General features: G+C 35.5%; 1 protein-coding gene across 4 annotated transcripts in view; it reads left to right on the top strand.

Annotated features, from left to right (window-relative positions):
* ADAM22 (ADAM metallopeptidase domain 22) overlaps nucleotides 1-22,476 on the top strand; it is a 154,305-nt gene that overhangs the window by 117,996 nt on the left and 13,833 nt on the right. The window contains exons 20-29 of one of the 4 annotated variants that reach the window (XM_087712637.1): nucleotides 3,470-3,533; nucleotides 5,042-5,147; nucleotides 5,703-5,825; nucleotides 7,174-7,342; nucleotides 9,260-9,365; nucleotides 9,729-9,819; nucleotides 11,807-11,824; nucleotides 16,702-16,802; nucleotides 18,716-18,782; nucleotides 21,145-21,255. In XM_087712637.1, coding sequence (XP_087568763.1) covers nucleotides 3,470-3,533; nucleotides 5,042-5,147; nucleotides 5,703-5,825; nucleotides 7,174-7,342; nucleotides 9,260-9,365; nucleotides 9,729-9,819; nucleotides 11,807-11,824; nucleotides 16,702-16,802; nucleotides 18,716-18,782; nucleotides 21,145-21,255 — 956 coding nt within the window. Of the gene's footprint in view, nucleotides 1-3,469; nucleotides 3,534-5,041; nucleotides 5,148-5,702; nucleotides 5,826-7,173; nucleotides 7,343-9,259; nucleotides 9,366-9,728; nucleotides 9,820-11,806; nucleotides 11,825-13,882; nucleotides 13,991-16,701; nucleotides 16,803-18,715; nucleotides 18,783-21,144; nucleotides 21,256-22,476 lie in introns of all 4 variants that reach the window. The other 3 variants (XM_087712634.1, XM_087712635.1, XM_087712636.1) reach the window with 3 other exon arrangements.

Below are 22,476 nucleotides of genomic sequence, written 5' to 3'. Positions count from 1 at the left end.
GCATTCATGGTTTCCACCAAAGAGTCCTATCTGTAATTGATTGGTACAATGGGAGCCTTCAATACTAGACTGATACTTTCTTCTTACAATGAAAAGAATAAACATGTGACTTGAGTTTAAATATTGGGTCATGTACCTCACCAATTGGTTTTCTGTTGCTGAAGAAAAAAATTTCAGTTAACGCTTCAGTTAAGTTTGTTCCTCTGATTATTCATGACCCTATTGTATGTTCATTGTTTGGCTCAATTCCACATGTTTATTATTGTATCTCTTTTCTCTCGCTAATTAGAATGCAAAATATATTTCAGCAAGGTCTGTAACCAAGAAAAAAAAATACCCCTTCATTTGCTGTGTGACATTATGCTAACAGATACAGTCTTAAATATGTAGCACTCATTATGCATGTTGGCTTTACAAAATTGATGCATTAATGATTTTTAATGGTTAATGGTTAAAATGGCTTTAAAAAATCCCTATATGAAGAAAAATTAAAAAGCTGAACAAGTTGGACTTGTTGAAATTTATAACTGGTTCTGCTTAGAATGGAAAGATAAAATGTATTTCAATGATGACCACCAGATGGCAGTACAACTCTAGTAAATAGCTTCTGGCTTTGAAGTCATAACCTGTGTGCTTCTGATCAAATGGAAAATTCTTCTCAAAGCCTTAGCAATCAGCAGTTCGACCAAAATGGGATGTTGGAATTCATAAGCATTTCTCTTTCAATATAAATAGTATTAAATATATAAAACAATATATATTGTGCTAACAATACTCTTTTGAGATGGCCATAGAACCGGTCAGAAGCTTACAATGCCTCACCATTATTGTGAACCCATAATAACACAAAAGCCTGCTCATTCTGCCAAATGATAGAAAGATGACCATCTTGCAGCTTGTCATCTGCTTTCAGTATGCAAGGCTGTGGGAAGGAGGCAGGAAGGATAAGTTGGAGTGAGAAGAGGCAGTACAGCCTATATATGAGGGTTGTGGTAAGAAATCATTTGAAAGAGCCTCTGACTTAACTGGCTCACTATATGTCAGCCCAAGAATTTACTGTTACAGTTTTAAAGGTTATATTTTCACTCCTGACTGGCATTGAAAATGTATGTTTGCCAGCTACATGGAGCTTGATGTTCAGATGATGAGATCTCATAGTCTGATTAAGCTTCAAAGTTAGCATCATCTGCATAAACTCAATATCATGGATGGCATTTCTCTTCCATTCTTTCCATGGATGCTCATCTCCTTTCAGTACCTAAAACCTCAGAAAACTTCAAGATGTTTAGCAATCCCAACAAAGTCAATGAGATCTCTCATGGACAGTAGACATAAATGACCCTCTTTCTAGATCCAGTTTACTATAGAAACCTTCCTTGGGAAGGGAATATACTGTCTATGTTAAATAGCCCAGGGAGTGAGAATGCCTAAAGGATCATAAATGTCGTGGAACTGTAAGCAACATAATTTCCCTTGGAGAAGTTCCCCCTAAAAGGCTGCACATCTTCCTCTGATAGACCATGTGACCAGTGGTGGATTCAAATAATTTAGCCACCAGTTCTCTGGCCTGACTGGCTGAGTAAGCATGTCTGGGTGGCTGAGTGGGCAGGGCCAACTCGACATCACTCATGTCGAGGGGCACCTCGCCTTGCCCAGCCTCTCCTTGCCATGCCTGGCCATGCCTCACCCCTCCCCTCCTTGCGACTCCTTGTCACTGGCCTGGATGAGCAGCTGGGTGGCCGAGTGAGTGACTGGGCAGCGAAGCGAGTGGTGGCTAGGAGGAGAAGGGCAAGGTGGGGCCAGGCAAGGGGAGGCATGCTATTCAGTTGATTTGCTGAACTTCACAAAAAGTTAGCTACCGGTTCTACCGAACCTGTGCGAACCAGCTGAATCCCACCACTGCATGTGACAAAATTCACATCAGGAAGGAGGGAGATAGCAGACACAAAGAGTGAGATTTTAGTGAATGGAGATCATTGGACCTCTGAGGATTACAATGTGTTTGAATTGTATTCTTCAGAAGTCCAGTGATGGATCACCTAGCAATCCTCATTGTAACAGGTTATGAAAATTGAAGAAAAAATAGACATAAATAATCAAGACATAGAAGACGTCTGTTCACAGCTTATCTCATAAAGACAACTCAGCACAGGCTGCAAGAACCGGAAACTGAAATGTATTTGAATATAAGTAAGAATTGGAAATAATTTTTTCAAATGATTCAAAGGAATTCCTCATACAACATACAAGTTTATATAAACTATCATTAAAAAACATGCAATCTCTGCTGTTTTATTTTCTTCATCTTGTCCAAGGGTTTAATATTCAGCATAGGACCTACTAACCACCAATCACAAGATGGAGCAATTCATTTCATTTTCTGATCTATGAAACAGAAGCCATAGGGCCGCCTGGCCCAGTGATGGTTGCTTGGCACTGATGTTTTGTAGCATATGAACACATATTTGTTATTGTTAATTAAAAATAATAATAAATAAAGTATTGCATTCACTTCACACAAGTTTTGAAGAATATATTGGCAGTCACGTTGTTGCTCTTAGGCGTCATATTGGGAATCTAGTTAGTTAGGATAAAAGAGAGTTTCAAAATATCAAAGGACTTTGCGACAATTATGGGAGTTCAGACAGACTGCAAAAATACTATGAACAGGATTTGTTTTTTAAAATGCTTTAAATCCATTGAACAAAAGACAGCTAAATATAAATAGGGTAATTGAATTTCTCTTGGAAGCATGATACTGTTCTAAGCTATTTGATATATTAAGAAGGTAGTAATTATTAATTATTTTTTTAAAAAACCATCAGTTCAAATCTAAATGAATTTACTGGCAGGAAAGAAGGTTGCATTCAGATATGTTGTGCTAGGTATTTATGATTTTGGGAAGCTGCCCAACGTTGAATTAGTAAGTGAGAGCACTCAGTCCTAAATCCAATCAGTAACAGCAATTACAGCCCTTAGAGGTTCTTGTTTACAGTTCTTGTTCTGTGAATTTACAATAATTTGTACTCAGTTCCACTGTTTTTTTGCAGAAAATGAAAACTTGGAGCCATAATTCTTGAGAATGTTTAAGCAAAATACACGGCACAGAAATACCTATGTATTCAGTATCATCTCTGTTCCTCTGTAACAATAAGTAGAGAAAGGAAATTGTTGTATGCCACTCAGAGTTGTGAGACCAAGATCATATACATTAATCAAATAAATCACTTTTCTGGATCTGGTGGCATTCTGTTTTGAATCTTTAAGCATTTGAAATTAACAATTTATAAACCTGAATAAATTTTATGTTAAGTTGCAATCCTGAATCTCACTAAACACAGTCAAACTTACTTTGGCAGCACATGCCTGAATATGTTTACTTCCTAGATAGAAAAATAGATAAGCAATGGTTGTTTATTGAACAAATATTTACAAAATATGGTGATTACTTTCTAACATTTTTCTTTAGGGCATTTGTTTTGGAGGAAGATGCAAAACAAGAGACAGACAGTGTAAATACATATGGGGAGATAGTGAGTAATATCTTGAAATTGTGTGTTTTTGCTTCTTTTGAAAACTCGTTGATTAGGTATTAATGTTGATTAGGTATACCATGTATACGTATTATATGTTTCTTCCTCCTCCCAAAATGTGGTACCTTTCCAGAACTTTACCAGATTTCATTGTTCAAGAGGTGGTTTGGCAGTTATTGGAAATAGATTCTCTTAAAAAGCACTGAATTGAAATGGTCTGGAGATAGTTGAGATCCAGAACAACTCTGTGTAATCCATTTCTACGAAAATTCAAACCACTAAACTTACTTTCAGAAACTGCCTAATCATCCAATGATCCAGAGGGAGGAATGGAATAATCTGGAGTTCTCAAAAATGTTCCATTTCTGAATTGATGAATTTTGCACATCCTTATCTATTGCATGAAGGACGCGGTGGCTCAGTGGCTAAGATGCTGAGCTTATCGATCAGAAAGGTTGGCAGTTCGACGGTTTGAATCACGTAATGGAGTGCCCTCCCGTTACTTATCCCAGCTTCTGCCAACCTAGCAGTTTGAAAGCACGTACAAAATGCAAGTAGAAAAATAGGGACCATCTTTGGTGGGAAGGTAACATTGCTCTGTGCGCTTTCGGCGTTTAGTCATGCCGGCCACACGACCTTGGAGATGTCTTCAAACAGCACTGGCTCTTTGGCTTTGAAACGGAGATGAGCACTGCCTCCTAGAACTGGGAACAACTAGCACATATGTGCAAAGAGAACCTTTAACTTTTGTATCTATTGCATTTTGCCATTTTCTCTGAGCAACTGATGAATTTTTCTCTGTCTTATCTAAAGAAAATTTAAGGAATTTATCTTATCTAAAAGTCCTTGTTGTTCTTAGCATCATTTGGCTACCGCAGCAAATTCTTTTCCTGATGCCATTCTCCAGTTCCAGGAAAACTTTCATTTTGACTTGGTCCTCTTTATACTCCTAGGTGTTTTCAAAGTTTCATTAAGCGTGTTGGTTTTTTCTGTCTTCCATTCTTTTTAGTCTAATTAGAAATTCCCCCCTCTTCAGTTCTTTTTCCCATTAGTTTTCCCTAACGGAGAACCTATTTATCTATGTTCTGAATTTATTATAATTCATATATATGGAGCCAGAAGACTTTCAGCCATCAGGTAAATCTGTAAAACACTATAAACTGGAGTAAAAAATAAATTCAATAGAACTAGATAAAGCATTTTCTCTTTCATTTCCTTTTCCTTTCAGTATTTCTGGCATGCTGACTATGGCATAATGGAACATTAGGTTGAGTGCAAATAAAGATATCAGGTTGGCAAAGACTAGGTTAGATGGCATCATTTTAGATACAAATTCTTGTGTGTTTTTTATGCTCCAGCAGTTTTTTATATTTTATTTTTATACGACTATAAGAAAAATAATTGAGAGCATATAATATGTGGCTTTAACATGAATATTTACATTTACAATGTTGAATTTCTAACTCCAACCACACATCATTATCTTTTTAAATATATTTTGTGTGCAGAAGTGACATCAGCTGATAAATATTGCTATGAAAGATTAAATATAGAAGGAACAGAGAAAGGTAGCTGTGGCAGAGACAAAGATACTTGGATTCAGTGCAAGAATGAGTAAGTTAAGCCCACTCTGCTTGCATAATATAGTATTTGTGTTTGTATTCTATCATGGTTCATAAGCTTCTTTAAAAATATTCTTTTTCACTTTTAAACTTTCATGCTAATCTATGTAATGGTGATTCTTATTCTCCCTACATTTCTTGTAGAATCTTTGTTCTCCTAGTGCTCCTTCTCTAATGAATAATTATTAAATTGGCTGATTAGAATCTTGTGACTTTGTTTACAGCAGATCTTGATACTCCATTAATATTAATGGCAGGTTGTGTTTAGTTGCTATGAATAGCATTAAGATTGTACTTCTGAACACAAGTCTATAGAGTCCTGTAGCCTAGAGCAGCGTTTCTCAACTTTGGCAACTTGAAGATGTGTGGACTTCAACTCCCAGAATTCCCCAGCCAGCAAAGCTGAAGTTGAAGTCCACACATCTTCAAGTTGCAAAGGTTGAGAAACACCGGCCTAGAGTATTTTTTGGAGTAGGAAATTATAGTTAAAAATGTTTTTAAGGCTTTTTTAAAAATAACAACTTGCTTAATATTTTTTTTCCCCTAGAGATGTTCTTTGTGGATATCTACTGTGTTCTAACATTGTCTCTAATATTCCAAGACTTGGAGAGCTTGATGGCGAAATCACATCTATTTCTCTCCAAAATTTGGGAAAAACTTTCAATTGCAGGTAATCTTTGGCAACAGATATCTCTGTATTTTATGGCTATTGTATTTTTTATCTTAGATTTAAAAAAAGATAAAATTAGTTATTTTATAGATAATTAATTATTTCCTCACCTCCTCTAACCTTTTACACTGGGCTCGCCTAACCTTCCCTTCCCCAAATACTGAGCAGTAGACTAGCTGTGTTCATTGCTCTTCTTTTAACTAAAGTTAATTAAATTCACTATATTTTCAACCATCTAAGTTATAAAGTACTAGTATATATGAGGTAATGTTTCTCCTAACACTTTAAAGTCTACTTTCTATTTCTTTCTTTTAGTCCAGAATTTTTAGTAATATATTATGCATATAAATTAATTAAGGTGATGATATACAATCTAGGCACACTTCTTTTTCAATTTGAAACTATGTAGTTGCTCTAATTATTGCTTTCTGGTTATCCTACAAGTTCATCAATAGGATGGAGAGGTGACTTGGTACAGTATACTCATATTTTTAACAACTACTCACAATTTGTGGTGTAGTCAAATATCTCTATCAACAAAGAAAAAAATAGATATGTTTTGGAACTTTCAAGTGATGTGAACTCAGGTGTCTCTGCCTCTTCTGTATTTGGCATCGGAAAATTCTCATTAAATATTTTGTTGAAGCCTGGACAGCAAAATCAAGCATTATCTATCTAATATGTGAAATAGATGCAGTTGTTCAACAATTTGAATATTCATCAGCACTGTCTAATTTGGATATTAGAATGATCTTTTCCATAGTTGGCTTATGAACTACAAGTAGAACTTTAATTGCATCATTTTGGAAGATTTTAATCAATTTTACTGGTATTTCATCAATTCCTGCAGCTTTGTTGGTAATATTTTCAAGGGTCTATTCCAGAATGTGTGGCTCTATTCCATGATCATTACACATATTATCAATGTTACGATTTCTTGGTTTCCCTATACAACTGCACCATCTTTTTTCTGTATTATTCCTTCCCGAAGGTATTTGTCTTTTTTGTCTTGTATCATGTTCAACCAATCTTACCCATCTAGGTGATCTTCTGTGAAAATATGTTCCCACAGTATAGCTCATAGCTTTATTGTATGTGTTGCTTTTCATCGCAGCAAGCTAACAATCCATGAAGTTGTCCTTACAACCCTGATATTCCATGGACTGATCCATCTTAACTTCCATGGCCAGGCAAGGTCACCTACACATACATAGTGATCTACTAAGACTTGTACAGATACCGATGGGCATAATATCTTAGTATAGAATAATACGGTTGAATTTAGTTCAAAATGATTTTTATTTGGTAAAATGTTTTCATTAACTAAACCTTCTTACTCTATTTGTAGTGGTGGTCATGTGAAGTTGGAGGAAGATGCAGACCTGGGTTATGTAGAAGATGGGACACCCTGTGGTTCTAGTAGAATATGCTGGGATCACAGATGTCTCTCAATGGATACTTTTAACTTCAGTTCCTGTCCCGGAAGTACAGATGGCTTTATTTGCTCAGGACACGGAGTAAGTTTAGTCTTCTTGTCTTGAATTGGGGGAGTTCGAATGTGGAGGAAATACGACTTATTTATTATTTTTGGATATTTGAAGAAGCCAAGTAATGCACCAGTACATGGATGAAGAATAACGATAAAAGTGCCTGTAAGCTGAGCTCATTTCCTAGTGATTACATCAACCGGTATAATTTTCTTTGCGCAGTGTAGAAGCAGTTGTTATTACCTTTTTCTATGAGCTTTTTTTAAATTATCCAGTTTAGAATATAACCCTGGGATTTTCTTCAATTCTGCAGTAAAACTTTGACAAAACAAAATGAATCTTTCTGTCCCTTGTAGACAAATGCCTTTAATGACATTCCAAAATAAATGGAGTAAACCTGGGAGACATCTATTAACAATTCGGTTTCAGGCAGTAGTTCTAAAAACGAAAGGGGAGCTTTCAAATGAAGATGTGAAAAAGTGCGTAATTGTATATCCATGCATGCATGTTCCTTTGAGAAAGTTTATTTCTGACTGATCAAGAGTGTCTCTTATAGGGAGTGATAATTTCAGCATATTAATTTTTGTATTGCCCAGAAGAAAATAACTGTGCCCCCATAAACACTTTCCCCCCAAATCCTTACATATGTTATTCAGTGCCACTAGTTTATATTCCCTTCTCTCCCCTTCTCTTAAAATAATAGTGCCAGGCTTTCAGATTCGGGTTAATGTCAGGGTTCCAAATAACATCCAAAATTAAATCAGAGTCCAAGGCAAGGTATTGCTCAAAGTTCCAATTTATTAAGAGAGTCATGTTGGCACATCTGGGAAAACCAGAATCTGAAAGCTTCCCGGTTTTCTCCACCCAGTTGAAAGTTCAAGATCCTGCCCCCACATTCAGAACTCCATCACATGGCCCAATCTTCCACTGCAATCCAGTTCCGGTGAGGTGCAGGGGTGTAGAGACAAAGGATAACTTTAGATTCTAGAAAGGAATTTTATTTTGACAACATCACATTCTACTCCTTACTATTCCTCCTCTCAATTCCCCACTAATGATACAGCATAGTAGAATAGAATATTCGTGTGGCAGGCCAAAGATCCCAAAAGGAACCAGCTGCAGGCCTGACAAATAGTTTGCCTGTTAAACTAATAAGATCAACAGTTTAGAAGTGGTTAGTGTTTTTGGTTGAGGCCATTACTTTCAAAATACTTACCATTTTCAACATCTGAGAGTGATAGGAGCCATTACATAGTCATAAGCAGGAATGATTTTAAAAAAAAATAGTGGAAGCTGAAAAAAATAGATTTTCTGGGTTTTAAATATAAAGAAAACTTTATATTAAAGACCAAAGTCTTGAAAACTTTCCACCAAAATGTAATGGAGAATCCTGAAGAAGCTCTATTGATTCCCATAATGGGAGTGAAGGCCACATGAGGACCATGAGTCAGTTTGGTTTAATTGTTAAGGCATCAAGCTAGAACTGGGAGACCTTAAGTTCTAATCCTGCTTTAGGCATAAAAGCCAGTTTGGTGCCTTTGGGCTAGTCAGTTTACTCACAGGACTATGGTGGGGAAGATAGGAGGAAGAAGTATTAGGTATCTTAAGAAACTTCTTGGATGAGAAGCGAAATGTCTTCTAAGAAAAATCAGAAAGCCCAGTTGCCTCTTGAAAAAGCACCTTTGGGACAACCATGACCTGGATGACTTCAGAATCTCTATAGACATTTAAGTATTAGGTATGTTTGCCTCCTTGAATCATTTATAAAAATAATAAAAACGGGATGTAAACAAACAACATGCATTATAGCTTATCCATCCATGGTCAACTAATTAAATATGGGAGATTATAATATGTTGTTTAAAATTCAATACTGTAGTTTCTTAGATTCCCAGGAAACATATATTAGGATTTTTCTGTTTTAAATTTGAATTGCATCCTTTGTAGGTTTGCAGTAATGAAATGCAGTGTGTCTGTGAGCAGTTATGGACAGGTGTAGATTGCAGCAAGCGTCTCATGAAACCAATTATTGATGGAAGCTTGCACAATTCAGGTGTGTTATATATATTTTGTGGCAATGTTACTATTCATGTGAAATGCCTTGAACATGATCTGTACTGAAATAAGGGTACTGATTCTTCAGTTAGCATTTTAAGGAAAGAGTTCTCCATCAAATTTTGGTCTTGATCAAATATAGTCTCACTTACATTCTTACATATAGAATTAGAAAGAATAACAACCCATAACTATTTTTGATCCTCGTCAGCGTGAATCCTGTGTAGCTCACTGTTCACTTAGGTGTCCCAGAATCCCCCCCCCTCAAAATTTTACATTAAAAGAAAAAAAAGATGTGTCTAATTTTAAGTGGGTTTCCCCAATAGTAATGCATTAAATTCTTGTTTTTGTTTTAATCTAGGTGTCACTAGCACAAATATTATTATTGGTGCTATTGCTGGTACAATTTTAGTGTTGGCTCTTATTATGGGAATAACAGCATGGGGTTACAGGTAAGTAATTTATATATAGAGAAAAAAATGTAAGCTAAGAAATAAGCTAAGGGTTGGTAACGTGTTAACAAAGAGTAAAGAAAAGAGCAAAAACCATTGGTTTCATCAGTTAGAAAAAACAGTAAGAAAGCAGGAAATATAATAATATATTACTTAATTAGATTTAAAGTCCAGTAGAGTAGAATAGAATATAATAGAATACTTTGTGAATAAATTTTAAAAAACACTTCATTTTCAAACATATATTTTTAAATAGATCCAATGAAGAAAATATTAGTGGAGAATTAAAGAACTGATATGCTCTTAATTTTAAAAGTATAGAAATCTGTCTCATTGTATGCAGAAGCACAAAGTTCGTTGTATTTTAAATTCTGTATATAATATTAAAACTGCTATACAATTTTGAAAATAATGCAGAAAATGTTTAAAAAAACCTCATTTCTTGATGTTAGCCACTGAAGCTGATTTACGATAGTTTCAAAAAGGGCACAAAGCCCCCTTTATATAATGTGTAATTAACAGAATTTGCTGCAGTGGATTATAGAGATGAAGATGAGAGAAAGAGAGAAAATAATTCAATTGACAAATGACTTTCCAGCAAATTATTAGGGCCCAATTCTGAAGGTTTAAGATACTAAAAGAAAAAAGGGTTGATAAATGCAGAACTGCTAAGCATAGCTAGCATTTTAATTTTCTGAAAGCATAAGAATCATATCATCTAAAAAATGTGAGGTATATATGTGAGAAGGGGGAAGATAGGTCTGTCTACTCCCATGCCCATCATCCCTGCCCCCTCCCTTCCCCCTCCCATGCACTCCTCTTTCCTGTCTTGTCTACAATCCTGGCACTTTGCCCTGAAGCATTTGTCTGACAGGGAGCCATTGAGAGGGGCCTTTCTTCCCCCTACTCCCATGGCCGCCATCCCTGCCCTCTCTCTCCCCCCTCCCATGCGCTCCTCTTTTCCACCCTGTCTACAATCCGGGCACTTTGCCCCAAATCCATCAAGCGCTTCCCCGTTGGTCCACTGGAGGGCAAACATCTACAGCTGGCTTTCTAGAGGAAGCTGCGAAGGAGCTGACAGCACAAACAATTGCCACTCTAGGATGCCACACTCATTCTTCTTAACTTATATCACATATATACATCACATTTGCTGTTGCTTCTTGCAAGTCGGTCTGAATGAAGGCACTTTGCCTTTTCACAAATCATGTGCCTCTGAAATATCAGTTATTGGTAGAGTTTTAGTTGAAGTTCTGTTTTCCAAGAAGTATTTTTTGTCTCTGTGGATATCAGAACAATTGACTAGAGTTCCAGATTTCTAGTGATCATAAATAACAGTCATGGTGCATGAATCTTTCGTTTCAATAAACAGGTTTCTTGCATTCAAGGTTTCTGAATTCCACTTTTCACGCTAAGCATCTCTTGATAGGTACCAGAAGAGAACTGTGATTTCTTTATATTTAGGAAAAATGAAATTGTATGCATTCATTTTCTTAGTACTTGGAAATTTTCACCAAAAATGTTGTTGAATGTAAAACAGAGAGTTCTTCGCATGCACTTGTCAAACATAAAAAAAATGTGTCTCCTAGTTTTTCATGGCAGCAGCATATTGTTTTAAATATAATTACATTAGATTCAAAAATCTAAAATCATTAATATCTACTAGCATTTTTTAAATATATTGTGATTCTATCCTTAGAATTGCTTATAAGAGTGAGATCTGATGTCAAACAACAACTTTCTACATAAATTCTCATCTTGTTCCTGCAGTTCTCATAAATTTCTAAAGAATTTTTTTTGGTGTACACATGAGGGGAGGGAAAGGGTGATTAATGGTGTAAGATACTATCGTATGAAGGAAAATGTAAGATTGCCTCCTTCTTCTCAGAGTTTATTGGATCCAAATATTTCTTCAAAACGCTAAATAAAGTGAAAGCAAATGCCACGTGATAACTCATTCTTTGTTTCTCTTCCTTTCTCTTGTAAGAAACTATCGAAGACAGAGGTAGGTGCAAATAAAGTATGACCACATTGACTAAGAATGCCCCCCCCCGTTTCTTATGTATTAGGGGGATAGATACTTACAGACATTTGTGTGAATCAAAGTGCCACATATCACCTTTATGTTCCACTGAAAGTTCTGTTTATTTGTGGACTTGTCACCAAAAAATAACATAATTTAATTGGTCTCTTTTTAAATTTTTAATCCTTCCTTCCCTTGGGTTTATATTTTTTATTATAATTTTTGTTCTTTAGCAATCAAAATGCTGAACATTTATCCCTAGACAGCCATCCACAAAAGTATATCTTAAACTTTTTAATTGTTAAGGTGCTGCTAGACATTGTAGGTACAGTAGACTAATAAGGAGAATTTCCTCTCGAAAACTGAGCCAATTAACTGATAGTTAATGACTTCTCAAACCCTTTAGATTATTAGCGCTTTTAAAGAGTTTGAATTTGCCTTTTACAAAGTTAAGCTGCTGCTTTTTATAATTTTTTAAATGGAGTCAATTCAGATAGTTATATATAATTTCACTTCCAGCTGGTATCCATCATGTTTTTTTTTTAAACCATGGCTTTAAAAAAAAAATAGTCAGAGACATGTAGAGTAAGAATCAGATATACTATCTTGGGTCTGATCTGATTGCATGTCTCTACTCAGTGTAACTTCTGAAGTTGCATACTGACGGCATTCTTCCATTCTCTCTGGAATGTGTGCAAAAAAAAAGCTTTTATATAGAGCCAAGGTGGCGCAGTGGTTAAATGCAGCACTGCAGGCTACTTCAGCTGACTTCAGTTCTGCAGTTCGGCTGTTCAAATCTCACCGGCTCAGGGTTGACTCAGCCTTCCATCCTTCCGAGGTGGGTAAAATGAGGACCCAGATTGTGGGGCGATATGCTGACTCTGTAAACGGCTTAGAGAGGGCTGAAAGCCCTATGAAGTGGTATATAAGTCTAACTGCTATTGCTATAGAGAAATAAACATTTATTTAAGAAATGAATACAATTTAAAATATGACACTGAGCAAAAACTAACTTTGTGATCACTATAATCAATAAGATTGCAAAAATATAGGGGCAAAAAAATCAATCAAGCTGTTATTATGAAAATTGCACCATTTCAACCTGTTTTCAGTCCAATAAAGTTCTAAACATCATTTCTGGTTTAGAATTAAACTGAGCATCCCTCAGGAAACTACCTCAAATGCAATTGGCTTTATTACTATTTATTGTATAATTTAAATGCTATATCACCTCTTTCTGAAATAACATAATTTAACTGTTCTTTGACTGCATGGAAAACTCAAATACATTTCATCACAATTTCTGTAGTGTATGTTAATATTCTTTTTTTTTTAAAAAATCCTCAGTGTTCAAATGAATGTTATGAACAGAAGTCTGGAATATATTTTATTTATATAGCTGAATTTTTATGAATTTTTAGAAACAAAATGGTTCTGTTGCTAAGGAGATAGGAAGAGTATTCTTTGTTCCATTTTTTTTTAAAAAGGCACAAGTGATTTCTTTGTTTTTGAGGACAGGAAGCATAGAAAGCTCTCTTGTCATAGCCAGGTACTTATAGATAACATCCATACAAGATTAAGGAATAGCAAAACTTTTTAAACAGTTTGTATCAATTATTCAGGAAACTGGAGGGAAACAAAGATGTGTGCAGTCATTAAATGGGATAGAAGCAGGAAAATACATGCTTCAGCAGGATTCATTACTCCATTTCTAGGGAAATCTAATTTAATTTCATAAAATTATTTCCTTTAAATATAAAGAAGCTTATCCCATTTCATTGGTGCATATTACATATGAACATTTTAGAAACTGCAAGATTAAACAATTATGTATTTTAGAAATACATTTTTGTACTATAGAATATATGCCTATTTTCCTCTATCACCTGTCTTATTTGTGTGATTGTGAGATAAAATAATTTAACCGCTTGCTAACTCTTTTTTCTTGACTGGAGAGAGAGATAGTGAGTAAGTCAATGTATTTTCAGCCTATGCATGTATTCTGTTGTTACTGACTTCAAAATGTTTATTATGCTTTAGACAAATTCCTCAGGGAGATTATGTTAAAAAGCCTGGTGAGGCCGACTCCTTTTATAGCGACATGCCACCTGGAGTCAGCACAAACTCTGCATCTAGTTCTAAGAAGAGGTCTGCTTTTCTGTCGCATTTTCAGATTTCTACCTGTTCCATCACACATTATTCCATTAGTCAGAACCTTTCATTGTTTTGCAGCAGGTTTGATTCCTTCTTTCCTTCCTTCCTTTTGTGGGCTCTGTTGAAATTCCTCCATCTCTGATTACTGACTCTTGCACCACAAATATTGATGAAACTAGGCTTTAATGAAATTTTAGGCTGTGAGATGATTTCTGAGGCCACTTCAAAATAAAACAAAACAAAAGCCAGGGGAATACTTGGCCTAACTGGTCCCCCCCCCCAAAAAAAGCTCTGAAATGTATATCTTTCAGGCTGAAGTTGTCTTCCACTGATAACACAGACACATCTAACACTAATTGGAGTGTCTAATATTAATGCCATTTTCTGCTTGGAAGTAGCTTATTTCCAGTTGCTAATGTGTTCAGTGGTAATTATCCTATTTTCATTCTTGTAGTCAAACAATACTTGAAAAGACAGGGTGGAACTTGGCATGGGATACTGTAATATTTGCATCCTGCACTGTAGATCCTCAATGAGTAAGTGGATTTTCCTGGAAACTTTCCAATTCTGTGATACCATGAAAACATTAAAGCCAACGAAACACCAAAATTAGCTTTATTTTATAGCTTGCTCAAGTAACCAAAGATGGAGGATTTTTTTTTACTCATACTTTTAACAATTGTAATAGATGAACAAAATGTAAGAATATACATGTTATATGTTATCACCACTTTGCTGTTTTTTGTTCTTATCTTACCTGGCATTTCCAGTTTACATTTCACATCTTTACCAATCATGTATGTTTAGAGCAAATCATTTGGTTGGCTTATAAGATATATGCACAATAATGTTGCATGAAGTAGAATGCTACTTATAATCAGCTGTCCTGTAAAAAGATTGTTCTGTTACAGATCAGGTCACAGAGATATTCATAAATCTTTGATTCTGCTAAAATAAATTTAATATTCAGTCGATTATCTTCGCTTGCAATATTTAAGCAGTGAATTATCAAAAAAATGCCTTGACTTCTGTGAAAGGAAGACTAAAGGCAGCAAATTCAAATTTTATTCTAGATCCAGAGTGTTATGCTTAACTTAATTGGACTAGATATCGCACCATTTACTGAAAAAGATATATTCATGATTTCAAATTATAAATTTATCTCTATTTAATAATAATAAGCAGATAAAGTCATTTTGATATCTTCCTTCATTATTTTAGTAGAAAGAATAATCAAAGTGTTTTAATGCTTTGTAAGTGACCAACCACCATTAGAGTAGCATAATGATAAACAATTAATTACAGTGCAGGAATGTAACTTTATTTAAAAAAGAAAAAATATAACTGATTCAGATTATTATTTTGGTGGTTATTCAAATGGGAAACTGAAATGGAGGAAGAAAGATTTTGCTATTTGAAAATGTTATAATAGTGTTAAATTTGGATTTTGGATATTAGTCTGAAGTACCTGGAGAACAGATGGGTGGAAAGCGGTACTAAAAAACACATTATAGTGCTAAAATAGTCATGTAATTAAGATGTTTTCCTTTATTAAACTTCAGTAAGATCTTTCTGATGGATGCCTATTTGAAAAAGAACCCTAAATCATTCCTGAATTGTTTGACAAAATTGTCTGATGTTAAATATTTTCTGAGAACCATATTTGAACAATGTGGAGTATTCCATTCTTGAATGTCTCCAGAAAATAAATTAAGAAATCTTTGGAATATCTGTTTCCTAAGATTTTTTAACAACTTTTGCAGGGTTCCAACATTATGTTCTTCCTGTGAATTGTTGACTGACTTTTAAAATGGGCATTGCTTAAATATTACATATTTATTATGTTTCTTCTACTACGTATTTCCAGTAATTCCTTCAGTTATTAGTTCTTAAGAACATTATAGTTTTATTAAAGTCTGCATCTTCTGAAATCTACAATAGCTGACCTTTTATTTCGTAATCAGAATATTAATACTTTTCAAGAGTTTTATAACAAGATTTAGTTTTAGCCTTCTCTAGTTATTCCTGAATTTCCACCTGCTGGTTGTGCTGCTAGAAATTCTAGGAACGGTAGTTGAGATACATCTGGGGACCATCTGGCTAAAGAAGGCTGGCTTGATTGTTGTTTCTGATAGCAACACTTGATATGCGGTCCTCCTATAACTTACATTTTGGCATGTGGGCAACCAGTGTTTATAGAATAGCAAAACTCATATGTAATCCTCAAAACATATATGCAACAATCCATTTTGGCTTTCTAATAAGAATTATCTGACTATTGCCTATAGGTTTCTATGTAACACAAAATGAAGAAGCAGAGTATCTAAAAAAGGATGGATGCCTCCAGTTTACTTTGCTCTCTGAGTCTTCTTACTGCTTACTTTGGCTTTCATCATATTATTCTGAACAAATATTATCCAGAAGGTTTCCTATCCTAATTTTATATTCTGCAGAGTAAAACAAAGCTTAAAATAGCGTTTGATGGCCTGATGCCTCCTAGATTTGTTGGGTGTGCTTGAGATGAAATAAAAACTACAGGACATGTGAAATTTAACCTATACTGCTAATTAATTTTGATACACGTTTGAGGATGTTCAGGAAGGCTTTAAGTTTCCTCAGCCTAATATGTAAGTTAATAATGGGACTATTGAAATACCAACATGCCAAAACCAACTGTTGCGTATGGATCTTGCTCTTTATCTTAGGTCAAACGGCTTATCTCATTCATGGAGTGAAAGAATCCAAGATGCAAAGAATCTTTCAGACATCTGTCAAAATGGGAGACCAAGGAGTAATTCATGGCAAGGTGGGAAACACTCTTGCTTAGCATGACAGATTTCAATGAGTCATGATTACCTAAAGAAGTTAGATTGTTTCTTAGATGTTTAGAGTGTAACAGAATTTTAAAAATTTGATGTTCTGCCTCCCGTTTTTCTCTTTTATCAAGGAGTTTAGATTGTAAACACAACCTGAGACAAAGTATAGTCTGATTTAAATGGGTGTGCCCTGAACCTAAATACATTGTATAGAGGTGAAACTCGAAAAATTAGAATATTGTGCAAAAGTTCATTTATTTCAGTAGTACAACTTAAAAGGTGAAATAATATATAAGGTAGACTCATTACATGCCTAGTAAGATAGTTCAAGCAGTGATTTGTCATAATTGTGATGTTTATGGCTTACAGCTCATGAAAACCCCAAATCCACAATCTCAGAAAATTAGTATATTGTGAAAAGGTGCAATATTCTACGCTCAAAGAGTCCCACTCTAATCAGCTAATTAAGCCACGACACCTGCAAAGGTTCCTGAGCCTTTAAATGGTCTCTCAGTCTGGTTCAGTAGGAATCACAATCATGGGAAAGACTGCTGACCTGACAGTTGTGCAGAAAACCATCATTGACACCCTCCATAAGGAGGGAAAGCCTCAAAAGGTAATTGCAAAAGAAATTGGATGTTCCCAAAGTGCTGTATCAAAGCACATTAATAGAAAGTTATGTGGAAGGGAAAAGTGTGGAAGAAAAAGGTGCACAAGCAGCAGGGATGACCGCAGCCTGGAGAGGATTGTCAGGAAAAGACCATTCAAAAGTGTTGGGGACTTTCACAAGGAGTGGACTGAGGCTGGAGTCAGTGCATCAAGAGCCACCACACAGAGACGGATCCTGGACATGGGCTTCAAATGTAGTATTCCTCTGGTCAAGCTGCTCCTGAACAACAAACAACATCAGAAGCGTCTTATCTGGGCAAAAGAAAAACAGACCTGGTCTGTTGCTCAGTGTTCCAAAATCCTCTTTTCTGATGAGAGCAACTTTTGCATCCCATTTGGAAACCAAGGACCCAGAGTATGGAGGAAGAATGGAGAGGCACACTGCAAGATGCTTGAAGTTCAGTGTGAAGTTTCCACAGTCTATGTTGATTTGGGGAGCCATGTCATCTGCTGGTGTTGGTCCACTGTGCTTCATTAAGTCCAGGGTCAACACAGCCGTCTACTAGGAGATTTTGGAGCACTTCATGCTTCCTTCTGCAGACGAGCTTTATGGGGATGCTGACTTCATTTTCCAGCAGGACTTGGCACCTGCCCACACTGCCAAAAGCACCAAAACCTGGTTCAATGACTGTGGGATTACTGTGCTTGATTGGCCAGCAAACTTGCCTGACCTGAACCCCATAGAGAATCTATGGGCCACTGCCAAGAGAAAGATGAGGGACATGAGACCGAACAAGGCAGAAGAGCTGAAGGCCGCTATTGAAGCATCCTGGTCTTCCATAACACCTCAGCAGTGCACAGACTGATAGCTTACATGCCACGCCACATTGAGGCAGTAATTGCTGCAAAAGGGGCCCAAACCAAGTACTGAGTACATAAGGATGCTTATACTTTTCAGGTCCAATATTGTTCTGTGTACAATCCTTGTTTTATTGAATGCATGTAATATTCTAATTTTCTGAGATTGTGGATTTGGGGTTTTCATGAGCTGTAAGCCATAATCATCACAATTATGACAAATCACGACTTAAACTATCTTGCTTTGCATGTAATGAGTCTATCTCATATATTAGTTTCACCTTTTAAGATGCATTACTGAAATAATTGAACTTTTGCACGATATTCTAATTTTTAGAGTTTCACCTGTATGTATCTTTAGGGCTGCTGAATGCCTGAATTCCAAAATTATAATTTACTATTATCTTTTTTACTATTATGTTTTGATCTCTTTCAGGTAATATAGGAGGCAACAGAAAGAAAGTCAAAGGCAAAAGATTTAGGCCACGGTCTAATTCAACTGAGTAAGTTTGGCCTTTTAGTTGAAAAAGGAAAACAGAAAAGCTCTCAAGCTACATTTCCTTCCATTCCTTCTTTTAAATGTTTGATATAGACCCTTAATAGTTACTTATGTTTTGAATAAAAGTACCTGCTGGTAAATAAGGTGGCAAATTATCTGTTATCCATTTATGGGTTTCTTTATTACCCTATTGTCAAACCACAGCTACTCTTTTTCCACTTAAAGCATTTTGTAAGAAGTAGGAAATCATAGTTTTAGTTAAGGGAGAAGGTGTTCCCCCTACCATTTTCCTTTTCTTATTTGTCTCCTTATTTCCCTTATTTCTTGTCATCTCATCTTTTGGGGAAATTTTCTATTTTAGAAATAGAAAATCTGAGTGGAGAAAAATTATTTAGCAGCTCCTGGAGACCACAGAAATCAGCCTGTGGGATTCATGAGACACTATCAGGTAAAAAGGTATCAAATAGTGGGCTACAGGAATTCAATTTGTTATTTTGGGGTATTTTTCCTGCAAAAAGGAACAACAGATGGTCAATCAATTGTCATTAAGCATATTGATTACCCATTTAATCTTGTTCTATAATGCTGAATCCCTAGACACATTCACCTACTTTGCTTCATCATTCTGAATAATGGCAAACAGTATTTTAGCATTCTGTGACCAAAGTTGGTTCTTGATTGATTTAGTGCTAATGACTATTCAGTACTGTTGTGTAATAGGAAAAAAAGTTAGTCAGGAATTGTAATTCAAAATTTCTCCATAATGTTTCCAAATAATTATTTGATAACATTATAGTGACTTTTTTTGTAAAGAAATGAAGTATATTGGGCAGGATAATCTATTAAAATCACATTGGGAACCATTTCATATTGCAAATTTCTTTTGTGGTGCTTCTTGAAAGGTTTTAAGAAATCTGCAAGCTGCTTATAGTTTGTTTCTGGAACCCTTCCTGTCTTGTCTGTCATTTTCTCCCATTAGTTATATAGTTTAATGCATTATTTAGAATAATACAAGACAACCATTTCAGTGAATGTTATTGATTGTGCAGAGAAGCTTTTATTGTAAAAATAACCCAAATGTTTCATCTCAAAGACACTAATAGGGGAGATAATGTTTCACTCTATAAGATTTTCTAAAATCACTTGTTTTGAGTTCCACTTATCAGAAGTGGACTGCAAAAACGTAGACAACCAACTGGAAACAACAAGGAGGTATTGAACATTCATTATAGTTTTTTACTGTCTGGATATTTGGAATCCAGATCTGGTAGCCCCAATTTGGGTAAATCTAAGATGTAAATACCAGTACCAAACTAGGCAATTCATATATTGTGTGTGAGGATTCAGTTGCACTACTTTAAATAATTTAATCTAGGTATAAATGACATTTGCCCTAAATAAGCCAATATCAAAGCTGTTGTCACTGGATTATAAGATACAATAAGTCACCCATACCTCTGAGAAATAAATTCCACAACCTCTGTCTATTCTTTGCAGATGGGTATGAATTGTTCCCCAATCCTATTGGCTATTTTGGTGGTTTATTTTAAGACAATGGTTCTTTGTTAAAGCAGTGGATGACTTTGAATATTATAATAAATCAAAGATTGGGAAGAACTTTTCCCTGTCTTAAACATTTTCTTTTTCTTCTAGATGTAAGAGTTTAATAGTTTTTATTTCTAGTTTCAACAAGCTATATAGTATTGCCATATTCAAGACAAACTCTTAAGAGTAATCACATTTTCTCCAGCTTAGGATACACAGCTGCTAATTGGACATGGATGAGAATGCTTCCAGATTTCTCTTCAGAATTATAGCAGTGGAGGAAACGGGCAGCATGAAAGCAGGGGAAGCAGCCCACCCTACATACAATAAAAATGCCTTACAATATGATTGACTGCAGTTAGTGAAAATGCCACCAGATCTCTCTTTAGCTTTTATGAAGTGGCTGTAGGAACAGAAATATATTGCCTTGATGATTGCAAAGGCCAGAGTTATAAAGCAACCATTTTTCTTGCATCAATACATCATTTCTTGGTGTATTAGTGAAATGGAAGATCATTTCTGACTGGGAAAAACAATTTCTGCAGTGGTTTTTCCTTTGTTGGTTAAATGTTGACCCTAGTGAAATGTATTTCATTCTAATGCCTGCAAAAATAAATGGATGGTCATATAGATTGTTCACCTACAAAAATCAGAACATTTATAATTGCATAAGAGCATGTGTTAAAGCATGTCCCAAGTATTCATACTGGCTGTCTGTTAATTTAAACTAACTTTACCATTAGATGTGCATCTTCCTCATTGTTATAAACTATATAGACTTTGGCTTAGATTTTCTTCTATTATATATTGTGTTTTTGCAGCAGGGTATCCCATGCTTCTGAGCCTGGGCTTTCCCACACCAATCAAATCCCACCCCAAGGCATAAGCCAGGGGGATTCTCACCACTCCCAAACAGGGAATCGGAATCACAGGTCAGTTTCAACTGCCTTTCTAGTTTGGCAGCCACTTTTACCCAAAGTTCCTTTTCCAAAATTTTACTGTGATGAAGAATTTTGATTGCTTGGAAGATCTTATGCTGATGGCAGTGCTAGCTAAGCCCTGTTCCTTGCTGGCCTGATGTATAATTTTCCCCCTCCTACACTATTGTAAAATCTAGGGTCCTTGCATTATTGCATGTTGTGCTCAAGCCAATTAAAACCATTAATTTAGTTTAAGGCATTTCACGCAAAGTTTTACCATCTGATCAGACAGGTTATTCTAGATCAGTGTTTCTCAACCTCAGCAAATTTAAGATGGGTCGGCCTTAACTCCTAGAATTCCTCAGCTTACATGGTGCCTGGGGAATTCTGGGAGTTGAAGTCCATGCATCTTAAGGTTGCTGCGGTTGAGGAATATTGCTCTGTATCAATGATGACTGATGCACAATTACCCCAGAGATGAATTTTTAACCTGTTTTAATTCTGCAAACTGGCATGATATTAAATTATAAGTGCAGGTTGATCAATAGGATTAGAAAAGTTAAATGGTTATGTATGAACATGCCTCATAACTTTATTGTTTGAATAGCTGCATGTTTTTGTTGCCATGCTAACACTATCTTTTTGCATTACAAAATCCAGATAAGGAGTGCTTCGTGTTTATTAAATGAATCTTTCCAATAAAATGTTGAAGGTTTGGCATTTTTTTTGCATTTGTCCATCGGAGTGGCAAGAATTAGCACAGAATGCCCTGCTGTGTTGCCTTTCCTTTCCTAGAAAATTACCCTGCGGTGATACTTCTAACTTGTACTTTTTAATTAGCAACTGAGCTGGAAAACATCAAGCACTTCTTTTTTTTAAGCTATTGTTAATTAGATGCAGTCACGGCTGATAGAAAATTGATGCTATGTTTGTGCTTACGCAATGGGAGTGGGAAGGAATATTGCAGTTTGGACAGCTATTATCTTAATAACATTGGAGCGATGGATTTAACAAACTAAGCTAGTCTGGATTTGATTTATTTTAAGAATGCAAACTCTACTAAACTAAACTAAACTCAACAAAGGCGGTGGCAAGTTTATTTTTTATTATTTATTTATTAATTAAAATTTTATGCCTCCCGTCTCCCCAATAAGGTGACTTTTACCAAGGGTTTTAAAATATGGCCATCTAAAGGGATAGAAGAATGGTGATACTGATATGAATCTGGGTTGA

This window comes from Thamnophis sirtalis, unplaced genomic scaffold, assembly GCF_051295495.1.
Source record: "Thamnophis sirtalis isolate CommonGarterSnake01/CBP01778 unplaced genomic scaffold, rThaSir2_p1.2 scaffold_4, whole genome shotgun sequence".
NCBI lineage: Eukaryota > Metazoa > Chordata > Lepidosauria > Squamata > Natricidae > Thamnophis > Thamnophis sirtalis.
Note: the sequence above shows the minus strand (reverse complement) of the source record. Positions and strands in the feature narration are given on the sequence as shown.